General features: G+C 32.0%; 1 protein-coding gene across 1 annotated transcript in view; it reads left to right on the top strand.

Moving 5' to 3' along the window:
• Positions 1-513: 513 nt before the first annotated feature.
• LOC111044748 (synaptic vesicle 2-related protein) overlaps positions 514-13,341 on the top strand; it is a 32,809-nt gene continuing 19,981 nt past the window's right edge. Inside the window, exons 1-6 of the mRNA XM_039442727.1 lie at positions 514-668; positions 1,876-2,032; positions 3,741-3,925; positions 5,792-5,863; positions 10,044-10,168; positions 11,616-11,679. Of these exons, the coding sequence (XP_039298661.1) occupies positions 1,888-2,032; positions 3,741-3,925; positions 5,792-5,863; positions 10,044-10,168; positions 11,616-11,679 (591 nt within the window). The 5' untranslated portion in view covers positions 514-668; positions 1,876-1,887. The remainder of the gene's footprint in view (positions 669-1,875; positions 2,033-3,740; positions 3,926-5,791; positions 5,864-10,043; positions 10,169-11,615; positions 11,680-13,341) is intronic.

Below are 13,341 nucleotides of genomic sequence, written 5' to 3'. Positions count from 1 at the left end.
TGTGTTTAAACTCAGTGCAAATTGCTAGAAAGGGCTAGGAAACAGGTAAAATTATGGTTTTTGATATTTCAAAGGTGAAAAGATAGGTTAGAGGGTTAGGATTTTGCTTTGAAATTGCAATATGCTGGAAGGGATTACGAGTTTTTACAAATATTTATGTTCATTAATATTTTAAATAGAAAAGGGGTGGTTAGGGGGTTAGGTTTTTGCTTTTAAATGACAATATGATGACTCAGTTAAAGTGTTTTTTAACATTAGTTAAATAACAACCGTTATATTTCATTAATTATATTATTGAAAAGTACTCTTCCTTTTATAGAATGAAATGATGATAATATATTGATTATTATATCGAGCTTAATGATAAATCATCATTCGGATAATAATATCCTCATCAAAATGGAATGACGGCTCCAGTTACGGTGCTCGGTAACCATCATCACAAAGAACGTTACATTCAAAGATCTGACTGAATGGAACGGGAAAACCCCGTTAGTAACGCATACGCAATACGGTGCTGTCTGAGACCGAGAGTGGTTTGTGTTGTGTGGTGTTGTCATGTCAATTCGATACATAACCTATAAGATTATCATTTTCTCATTTTAGGATTTGTAACTTTCCATCTTACTAAAATGAAGAAGATCATTCACATCTGATTGGAATTTCAGGTGAGGAAAATAATCTAAAAGAGTTATTCAAGTAAATAAGGCACCTATAGTTTGTGTTTCAATTGTAAAACTCTGAGCTACTCAAGACTAACTACTGTAACGGTATCCAATCTCTTCGAACTGTTCTACTCTGATTTCTGTAAAATTAGTGTATATTTCCTTGACCCATTAATTCCAATCTATTTTCTCATGAAAATTATAAAATTCCACTATAGCTTTCGTGAGCATCTGATCAACTTATTCCATCTTCGTACTTGGGCTTGTAGCCTAATATTCCAGTTACCGAAGAAGCCTACTACTATCTATAGTACAGTGTAAGGTTCCATAAGGCATTCCATGGTTTGCTAGTTGAATTTATGTAGTGATTATGAAAAATGAAACTTTCAAATATTATACTGGACCAGTACTTAACTCAAGTAATGGAACTACAGTCCACAGTATAGTAGGCCTACTTAGGGGCCTGTGTGTATAGGCAATCAAATGATTAAGTTATAAAGTGTGTTCATCTTTATTGATCACCTTTATGCTTTTAAAGTGGTGACTGATTGCTAGAATTTTCTACTATAGCCATTTGTTTAAATTTAGCCTAATACAAATCTCCCTTTTGACAGGACTTAATTGTTGCTGTATAAATTATTGGATTAGGCGGCTTAAGTTTGAGCAAAGCAAAAAGGCACTTTGCACTGATGGTTCAGTTTTTTGTTGAAAATTTATTTAGTATTTTAGGTCCATAACTGATCACGAAAAAAAACAAGAAAGCTAACACCTAATAGCTAGTCACAATAACAGAAAGTCAAAAATACGAACTCACCAGTGTGCTGCCCAACATTAATAACTCACTGATGGAATACAATGGGTTCTCCACCAGCAATCCGTTCAGCACGCCCTGAACTCGACTGGTTGACAGACGTCTCTTGCTGCTATTGGTAGATGTTGAAAAGTCTCACAGACAGGTGGAAAAGGCCAGTTCGAGTCCTGCTCAGCCTCTGGTACGGTTAAAATGATTATAGGCCTATTTATAATAGAAATTAATACCTTAATGTGGTTGGTGTTCGGTTTAGTTACCTACAGCAAGAGTTTAAGAACTAGCCGCTTACAGGCATAATGTAACAAAAGTTATCTATCTGTAACCAAAGTTTCAGTGATTGATATATTTATATCAATAATAATATGCGATGATATCAGTGCATCACCATTATTTTTTCAGAATCATTTGAAAATGGCTGACATACTGTCGGTGGCGAGGAGGTCAAGAAATTATGAGGATCTAGATAGATCATTGAGTTCAGATGCCATCTCCCATGAATCAGATGGACATCCACCTCAAGAGCTGGAGATGAACTCTGTATCTGTTGTTCCAGATGGTAAGAAGATTGATTGACAATTATTGACTTAAGGCGAATTTTTATTAATGTTGATTATTTCATGAAAATATTGATGAAAAATTTATTTGATTCCATCAAAATATTTCTAGTTGGCATATTTAGGCTAAGGCCCAGTTGCACAATAAGGCCTTTTTGATAAGACGGCTTCTCTGATTGGTTCTCGTGGAATTAATCTCAGTTAAAATTTATCCGGCTTAGGGCCATTTGCACAGTATAGATTGCTAAACTCGATTAAGTTAATCGAGTAAGTTAATCTGAAAGTTTAAACTTTAATCGGTTTTCTCAGTGCATTTACTAATCCAGTTTAAGTTAAACTAGTTTAGCGTTAAGTTGGTAATAGAATGTCATCGTTTATAATATCAGGAAGGCTGATTTTCACAGGAAATTTGTTATTAGTTTACAAACCATTAGTAAATTGAGGTTATGTAGATGTAGCTATTATTTTCTTGTTCAAAATCCACAGAGCTGTAAGCTGTAAGGTAATAAAAGTGAAAAGCGATCAAGAAATTTTTAAAAACTTATGTTTAGTTGGCACCAAAAAATATATTTTAGAATGTAAGATAAAAAGTTATTTTATTACGCTTGAATTTACTACGGTCTTCCTCGTTTGTTAGAAATCTCTTGAAAGAAAAATATCTCAGTTTATTAAAAACATGTTTTCTGATCAAATACCACTGTAGGTCTATATAAATATTGTCTTAATTTATATCAAGTGGTTTATTCAATCAAATATTAAATTGGCAGTTTCTTTACTCAAGCAAAATCGTTGAAAACTTCTCTATCATCCCAGAAATTAAAATTCTTCGTTTTTTGCCCACTTTTTCTCTGTTTTAAAATTCTCAGTCATCTTTATCAATCACATTAAAAACTTCTATCAATTCCTATATTATTATTTCTATATTCAAATAACGATTCACTATAACCTAAATAATTATTATTATCGTCTACAGAAGCAATAAAAACAAACGTCGAAAAATAATTTATTATCAGAAGTTTTCCCATCAAATCTTTACAGATGTCAAGTTAATCCAAATTATTTGGTTTAAACCTCCTGCTTTGGAGGTTTAAACTTTCCCAGAGTTTAAACTCAATGCAGAGTTTAAACTGATACTGTGCAAACGGAATTTTAGTTTAAACTAAAAAAAATCCAGATTTGGTTTAAGCTTTAGCTTAAACTTACACTGTGCAAACGGCCCTTATTGTTTTAAGAGCTGACCTATGGACTCTGTATCTATATGTCATCTTCAACGGTATCCCTATTCCCCAATCACCTCAAGAGTTTCAATACATACGCAGATACGTTAAAGAGAAATTAAGAGCTACTTCATAACAAATCAATATTTAATTAACATATAGCTCAATTTAATATAGGCCTACTGTTAACATATCTACGAATAAAACATATATAAACAGAAGAATAGATTATTAAATCATGTTTGTAAAATTCGTGCAAATCTGATAAAGTGATTTATTAGACAAAACCTCAATATAAGCTAGAATTAGCTTCATGGGGTAGCTACTCAATCATCCATTTTTATTAAGAAACTCCACATATTATTATTGCATTGCATATGATGTATGTCAATGATGATTATTGTATATTGTAGTTTAATTTCATTTGCAATGTGAGATATTTTCTAAATAAATAAAAAATATTATTATTATTAAAAATTTTTAATTTTTTCAGATACTTTTACTGTAACTCAGGCTGTGAATGCGTTTGGATTTGGAAAGTTCCAAGCTAAGCTGTCCCTATTCACAGGTCTCTGCTGGATGGCAGATTCAATGGAAATGACAATCCTCAGTATTTTGTCACCGGCACTGCATTGCGAATGGAATATCACCAGATATCAGCAAGCCCTTGCGACAACGGTGTGTATCAATAAATGCAATTCAATTATACAAAGTGAGTTATATGTATGAGAACCCTTCAATAAATTGTAGACTGTTGTAGATATAATACTTTAACTTTCAGAATAAGTTATTGGTAAAATACTTTTATCCAAAATGGCGGGTGATTGAAGTTCTAGTTTTTAAAGAAATAATTGTTAAAGTTCAATCAGCCGCCATTTTGGATAAAGTATAGAACATTTTTATTGATGTTATCTTTTTCGTTTTGAAAAAACCTTCAAAATGATGTATCGCACAATGGGTGTTTACATTCAACATATTTGAGTTACAACCCCTGATTTCCTTGAAAACTTAAGCTTCAATCAGCTGCCATTTCGGATACAAGTATCATAGAGCATTTTTATCGATGCCGTCTTTCTTGTTTTAAAAATGCCTTTAAAATGATTTACTACACAATGGGTGTTTACATTTAAAATATTCGAGCTACAACCCCTAAGTCAACCCCTTATGAGGGGTTGAAATTCAGTTGTACGTCAAAAGGTAGAGTATTTTACCAATAACTTATCCTGAAAGTTACAGTATTATATCTACAACAGTCTCCAACTTATTGGAGGGTTCCCATACATATGACTCACTCTGTAGCCTATATGTCAACTATCTTCCTCTATTAAATTAATTTTTCCAACATGAAAAACAGGGAAAACATTATGTTCAAATTCAAAATCTATATTTACAAATCTCCTATTTAAAACGGGATAGAATGATAAATCATTGAAACATACTATTGACATTCAAATTCAATAATTAAAATAGATATCACAATATTGCTTAACCATCACAAAAGCCAAAAAAATTCAAATCAAATCAAATTTATTCTCTTCAACACTTTAAAAAGTTGATGTATATTGTACAGCATAACAGTAAATACAGTAGTACTACAGTATAACATAAAATTTATTAGCATATCATGATAAAGACTATAGTAACATTTTGTTGTTTCTTACAATTTATATGATAGTAATTAGAAATACCCTTACATAGGCTATTGCCTGTGAGTAAGGGTGAATCTGGATTAAAATGATTCAGATGAAACTTGTATGAGAAAGTAACAGTCAGGATATTAAAGAAATAGATTTGAAATTTAGTATATGTTATTGAACAATAGAATTTACCGGAGCTTGAGAACGTCCACTAGTTTGTAGCCTACGTGTTGCATCTAGAATAAATAGGGGTATAACTATATAACCTATGAACCGAGCTAATGATATTTTCGGTTCCATCCCTACCTATTTCGTTTAGCCAAAGATTCACAATTTTTTGTACACTACCAAAGATGCTGCGTCAAATTCTCTGAGTCAATTGGGAATATTCCTGAAAAGCATATGAACTATGTAATAAATGTTTGTGGATGAATATGTTTTGTTAATTGTAGGTGTTATTATTCCTGAAATTGTTGCTGTTCGGGTGGAATATGTGTGGGTGTCTCTAATGAAAATATCAGTATAGTGCTTTGTGCTTATACCTATAAATTAGTGCATTTTCACAAATAATTGCCTGATATCCAAGACATTGAAGTCTTCATACAAGTCATGTGAGTTGGATCTACTGTCTCTCTCTAGTGCTACTCTCAAAACAGCTTTCTGTGCTACTTTTAATTGATTTATTGGAACAAAATTAAGTGTACAAACAGGACAGAATTAGCATAACTTAATTATCTTTCAAATCAGGCACAACTTTTTCACACATTGTCATACAATAAGAAATCTATGATCCATCAATTTCTATTCTTTAGGAAAAGTACCTTTACCATTAGTAACAAAAGGAAAAGGGCGCCATTATTTATTTTAACTCTTATACAATAATTAATTGCATGATTTGATTTTTCAGATTGTATTTCTTGGAATGATGATAAGTTCAACTTTTTGGGGCTACATCAGTGACAGATATGGTCGAAAACAGGTTTGTGAATATCAGCTCGCTCATCGCAACTATTTTTTGTCGGTTTATTATTATTATTATTATTATTTGTATATAGAATCTATGCTTATTCACGTCATACATCAATATTTTTGATTATCAGCTCCTTCACACTTGAATGACCCGCCAAAGTAACTGGTTTTGCAATCTCTTGTCACCATATTATATGTGTGAGTGTGTGAGGCCAATCACTTTGAAATGACACTACTATGTTGGTAATCATTCTTACATTTTTTATAACTCAGATTATAATTCATTTATTGATTCAAGATTAATTTATAGATTTTCATAGGATTCATAAGTAGCGCCCCAGCAACTTTGGATCTACATGTGCGAAATACAATATTGTCTAAAATGAAGTTTAGCATGATATAAAAATGAAATTTTATTCTATTAGTAGTATTTTTTGATGATGTAGATATGCCCACATAAGCCTTTTAAGACTGAAGTAGCAAGCCGGCTGACTATGTACATGATTGAACCAAGAAAGCTTCTCAGTCAGTAACACGTCCACCAAGTACCCAATAGAGTTGTTATTAAATCACAACATAATAACAATCACTATGTATACAATAAAATATACTCACTCCACGATCAAAAGAGTACTGTTTTCATTGATAATCATAATTTATAAAAATTCTATGAATTGTTCTAGTTTCAAGAGAGTTCCATGAAACAACGTTAACCAGAATTTTATAGCTTATTCTAATAATTATTATTACTCTACACTTTTTAATTTTAGAAACCAAACTCAAGATCAATATTCTCTAATATGCATTCTAAATGTTATATAATCTGTTCAGTAAAACGACGAAGTGATATATACAACATATGCATTTTTTGTTGATGAAATTATCAGCCGAAAGCCTTAAAGATGATTATGAGAGATGACTTAGAAAGATTAATATGAGAGATGACTTAGAAAGATTAATATGGCTACTTCTCCATGTAGAAGTGGTTAATTTTCAATTTCGACTATCATATTTTTCAAAAAATTGCAAAACATATTTAACGGAATATCAAACATGTTTTTAATCAACCTAACGTTTTTTTAGCTAATAAATTCACCAACAAAAAAAATTCTTTGTTAAATATCACTCCATCGTTTTGCTGAACAGACTATAATCAGTCTGTAACTAGTGAACAGACTATAATTAGTCTGTAACTAGTGAACAGACTATAATTAATCTGTAACTAGTGAACAGACTATAATTAATCTGTAACTGGTGAACAGACTATAATTAGTCTTTAACTAGTGAACAGACTTGGTCTGTAACATGTGAACAGACTTAGTCTGTAACTTGTGAACAGACTTAGTCTGTAACTTGTGAATAGACTTATTCTGTAACTTGTGAACAGACTATAATTAGTCTTTAACTAGTGAACAGACTTGGTCTGTAACTTGTGAACAGACTTAGTCTGTAACTTGTGAACAGACTTATTCTGTAACTTGTGAACAGACTATAATTAGTCTTTAACTAGTGAACAGACTTGGTCTGTAACTTGTGAACAGACTTAGTCTGTAACTTGTGAACAGACTTAGTCTGTAACTTGTGAACAGACTTAGTCTGTAACTTGTGAACAGACTTATTCTGTAACTTGTGAACAGACTATAATTAGTCTTTAACTAGTGAACAGACTTGGTCTGTAACTGGTGAACAGACTTAGTCTGTAACTTGTGAACAGACTTAGTCTGTAACTTGTGAACAGACTTAGTCTGTAACTTGTGAACAGACTTATTCTGTAACTTGTGAACAGACTATAATTAGTCTTTAACTAGTGAACAGACTTAGTCTGTAACTTGTGAACAGACTGAGTCTGTAACTTGTGAACAGACTTATCTGTAACTTGTGAACAGACTTATTCTGTAACTTGTGAACAGACTATAATTAGTCTTTAACTAGTGAACAGACTTGGTCTGTAACTTGTGAACAGACTTAGTCTGTAACTTGTGAACAGACTTATTCTGTAACTTGTGAACAGACTATAATTAGTCTTTAACTAGTGAACAGACTTGGTCTGTAACTTGTGAACAGACTTAGTCTGTAACTTGTGAACAGACTTAGTCTGTAACTTGTGAACAGACTTATTCTGTAACTTGTGAACAGACTAGTCTGTAACTTGTGACAGACTTAGTCTGTAACTTGTGAACAGACTAGTCTGTAACTTGTGAACAGACTTAGTCTGTAACTTGTGAACAGACTAGTCTGTAACTTGTGAACAGACTTAGTCTGTAACTTGTGAACAGACTTATTCTGTAACTTGTGAACAGACTATAATTAGTTTTTAACTAGTGAACAGACTTGGTCTGTAACTTGTGAACAGACTTAGTCTGTAACTTGTGAACAGACTTAGTCTGTAACTTGTGAACAGACTTAGTCTGTAACTTGTGAACAGACTTATTCTGTAACTTGTGAACAGACTATAATTAGTCTTTAACTAGTGAACAGACTTAGTCTGTAACTTGTGAAGAGACTATAATTAATCTAACACTAGTGAACATTCTATAATAGATTGCATGATTGAATCATATTTTGGTAAATTTACTGGAGCCCATCATGTGATAAAAAAATACATATGTCAAGTTTTTGTTTTGTACTATGAAAAGTATAGATGATATGTGAATGGATCTTGGTGAGTTTTGTATAATAGGTAAGAATACCCATTGATATTACATTACAAATTCCAACGTTCAGCAAATTTTGTTAAAATAGTTCTATATTGTAATTTGATTTTCTAGAATTTTTTAAATTAAAATAATAGCACTACTAGTAAAAATGTGAATATATAATAAAATATTACTTATTGACAACAATCATTGAACTGTAGAAATTCAAATTATGGTAGATAATCAAATTATATTTATGTTGTTTCATTACAATTAGAAATCGGTTTCAATTGAATTTTACATTGAAACTGAGTTGAGTTTCAATTGAATACAGAGTACAGTGTAAATAGAGTTGCTTGTTGCTGAGTACAGTGGCTTGATGCAGTGAAACTTTTCATGAATCTTAACATGGATGGATTCATATTTGGATATATTTTCATAAAAAAATTAAAAAATAAAAATACCTTTTTTCAACTTCATTCGATTTCTCACAACATGTTTCGACTTATAATGTCATTTCCAAGTGAGACTTTTACTCTCTTATGTTGGATTGGAGAAAGAGTACTTTGAAATTCTCTACATAAATACGAGTAGCCCTTACCAACAAAGTGAATATTGGACATATTTCTACAGTTAGAATTATTATAAACAATAAGGGCTACTTCTAGTAATAAAATAAAATGAAATGAAAATAGCACCCATTTTTGAAAAATAAACATTTGAACTTCTTTTAAAAACAACAAATTTCTAATAATTTTGAAGAAGTTTGTTGTTTTAAAAAAAAGAAGCATAGTGTTTTTGAAAAAGGTTAATATTTTCATTTCTTCACCTATAGTGAGGTCCATGCTATAATGGCAGTGTTTGATTAGCAATGGCATTGCTATCCTTGACTATCATTCAACAAAGCGGATAGCGCTATCTCTTTCTCGCTTTGCTCTGTTGCCAGATCGTCTTTCAACAATGTAGAATTAATAATTAATTAAGAAAATATTTTTATCTTAATTATGAAAATTTATTATAAAATTATTGAAAAATATAATTTCTTGCTTAAAAAAATATAATTGATTATTTCAAACGAGAATGAACCATTAATATTACATCAATAAACCAGTATCAACTACCGTCTATAGAAGGTATTGACAAGACAGAGGTTCGGAAACATTGTTCTGCTATCTATCTTCACTGCTATTATAACGTGGACCTCACTATAGTATTAGACTATCAATATAATATGATTCGTGATGTATATAAGTACTGTATGATAATTCCACAATTTTTGTAGTGAGAGATAACTGTAATATTGTAAGAATATAATATTCTCTCTTCCATCAGGTAAGCGGTGATTCTATGGGAGGCCAGTTGCACAATTCAGTAATCAATGTTTCACCAATCAATCTACGATTATAACACTAATCAATTACGGAATATCGAATGATCGTTGAGTAAAGATATAATAACAAATATAGTTCAAACTAGAAGATTGGTATTTAAATTTCTATTATATTCGTATTAAATTTATTTGTGATGTTTGTGACCGTTTACGTTTTGTTGTAGGCTTTGACACTATGCGCTGTGCTGCTGTTTTATTATGGTCTTCTCAGCTCGTTCGCACCCAACTACACGTGGATTCTCATCCTCCGCGGTTTGGTTGGCTTTGCAATTGGATGTGTTCCTCAATCGTAAGCTATCAATCAATCGCAACATTTCTTATTCTAGCCGAATGGATTGTTTCTGTTATTTTCTATGTGTGGTAGATTGAGGAAACAAATTGAATCATTTTCAAACTGCCATATATAATCTATACTCTCTCATTAAATCAGTCACAGAACAGTTTTTAATTACAATTTGTGGCTGATTCATAATCATCTACACTCTATTATCTCGTCACAAATTGAAATTATAACTTTTTTCGGTTAAAATTTGTGTTTTGCTCTTTTGAGTAGTTTATGTTTTTTACTGTTAGAATGTATTTATCATTCTAAATAAATACAGAAGTAAATACTGTAGTAGTTTTTAATTTCAGTAATAAACTGTATTCTACAGTTTCAATTACTGTGAGAAAGTGCATTCTTACAGTAAATGTTTTTTACTGTTAGGCTCAACACACACTTACGCAACTCAGGTCGAGGAGAGACTCGACTCCAGTCGAGAGCATGTGCTTTCAAATGGTGACGTCGCGGAGACTAGAATCGACTGGTCTGAGTGTTACCATTTTGAAACACATGCTCTCGACTAACAGCCTTACTGTTAAGCTCAACTCACTCTTACGCGACTCAGGTCGAGAAGAGACTCGACTGTAGTCGAGAGCATTTGTTTCCAAATAATGGTGATACTCAGACCAATCGATTCTAGTCTCCGCGACGTCACCATTTGGAAACACATGCTCTCGACTACAGTCGAGTCTCTTCTCGACCTGAGTCGCGTAAGTGTGAGTTGAGCCTTAGAATGTATTTATCTTGTTTTTTCTTCTAATATTTTTCTAAAGACTTGATAAGTAGTATTCGAATGAAAACACAAAGATTTTGTCTAATATCACTAATTTATTTTGAAAAAAATTACAAACATGTTTTGACACCTATGGTATAAACAATCAGAACATTGAAATTATTATGTTGTATGAGACACCATAAGTGTCGGAACATGTTTGTAATTTATTCTGAATAATTTCCTGATATTTTACTATATCTTTTTTCTCATTATGGATAAGTAGTATCACTATATCTCGCCTAATACGTATCAATACAGTGTCAGAAGATTAGTATTTGCTATCAATGATTGCTTTATTACTGTTCAAGATTATTTATTAACACTAACTTTAATTTAATATTAATATGTTGTTTCGTCTTGGGTAGATAGTATTCCAGTAATACCCCAGTAAAGTTTTTTTTCTTAATAACTAGATTGGTTCTGTGTGCGTGGATAATTCTTTGATGCTTCAAGTAATATGTTTTCTATTGCTTTAGAAGAGTGTTTCTGTTTTGTTTGTTTGATTGTTAGCTTTTTAAACCCTTCTGTTTTGTGATTGAGTAGTATGTATTTTTGTAATGTTTTGTCCTTTTCAAACTTTTCTGTTTTGTCGTTGATTAGTATGTATTTTTGTAATGTTTTGTCCTTATTTGTGTGCAGTGTGACATTGTATGCGGAGTTTTTACCGTCAAAACAACGAGCAAAGTGTGTTGTACTGCTAGATGTAAGTGTATTAAAAGATTCGATCGGATACTCCGCTTTTCTGTCTCACATTATCTCTGTCGGTTCGGTATCTCTTCATCTTCCTCTCAAAATTCAAAACGGATTGGAATTTTTCTTCAAAACTGAAATTTTTTCTTACAGTGAACATCAATGATTTCCAGCTGAGCTTTGGTTAATTTTCACTTAGGGAAATTCAAGTTTTATTTCATTAGTGAAAGAGTATGGATATGCACTTTAAAATTTATATGGAACTGGATGTATGCTTATATACTGAAATTTACAATTGCAAAAATTATTGATAGTAGTAGGCTTGATTTTTTCCAGTGCAAATAGAGCGTTGATTGGAGTAAAGAAGGCTCTGAGCTTGATAGTCTAGATCTAGACCATTCGTTGATACTGAAATATTTTATAGTCTCTTTTCAAGCAAGCAAATGGAGAGTTGTCATTGGCCGTGAGATTATTTTCAGCTAGAGTCAGCGATTCAGTTATAAGTGGAAGTCTACTAAAGATTATAAGCGCACTGCTTCACCATCAGCTTCAATAATCAGTGATTTTTCAAAAGTTTTCAACAGATACTTGATTTTGTAAGTTATCTTGCAAAAATCCATCACCTTGGGAAACCTCAAATTGGTTGAGTGTTACTACTTCCTGCTTGTAAAGTATATTTTGTTGGGTACTAACAAAAATGTACAACGAATTATGTCAACCGTATAATGTATTTGTTTCTTATACAGTGATTATTTTAGTTACTTTTCTTTACTGAATCTCATAGGGCTTTGGTTCCAAGTTAAAACCATATAAGTACCGTTTGCACAGTGCCAGTTTAAACGTGATCTCAGCTTAAACTGGATTAAATCAATGTTAAGTTTATAATTATTATTAAACGAAAATCCAAATTAAATGCTGTAAATCACCTTGAAGACTTCCGCTACTGCAAATATTGACAACAGGGTAAACAGCTAGATGGAAATTTGATGAGCGCTACTATTGAAAAATTATTTGTCAGCCCAGGAATCGAACCCAGTAGCTCCTGACTGTCGGTCAGGAATGTGCTGCAATCCAGAGGTTGTCAGTTTGGTGTATGGGTAAGCATTCCTGACCGGCAATTAGGAGGTACTGGGTTCGATTTCCGGGCTGACAAATAATTTTTCAATAGTAGCGCTCATCGAATTTCCATCTAGCTGTTTACCCTGTTGTCAATATTTGCAGTAGCAGAAGTCTTCGGGGTGATTTACAGCATTTAGTTTGGATTTTCGTTTAATAATAATAATAATAAATTCATCAGCATTTGAATAATTGCAATATCTCAGTAATTTCCATTTGTAGAATGTTGATTTTCGTTTGTTATAATGAGGGACTCTTATTGAGATTAAACTATCAGCTGATTCAATTCAGTTCAGGCGTTCACTCTGCAAATGTCACTAATACACTCTGATAAGTTTTAATTGATATTGTACAGCACTAACAATAAAACCTGTTGAGTAACCAAGCGACCCAGAATTGATATAATAGCTTTTCGATATAATAGAATTAGGAAACTATCTATTGAATTGCTGCATCAGAGTGGGTCTCAACCTTCCATACATCACCAATTGCTGTGGACGAATGTGATTTATATCGATTTGAGCAAAAAATCCATCAATATAGAACTTATGTAGTCGTC

Source organism: Nilaparvata lugens, chromosome X, assembly GCF_014356525.2.
Source record: "Nilaparvata lugens isolate BPH chromosome X, ASM1435652v1, whole genome shotgun sequence".
Classification (NCBI taxonomy): Eukaryota; Metazoa; Arthropoda; class Insecta; order Hemiptera; family Delphacidae; genus Nilaparvata; species Nilaparvata lugens.
Note: the sequence above shows the minus strand (reverse complement) of the source record. Positions and strands in the feature narration are given on the sequence as shown.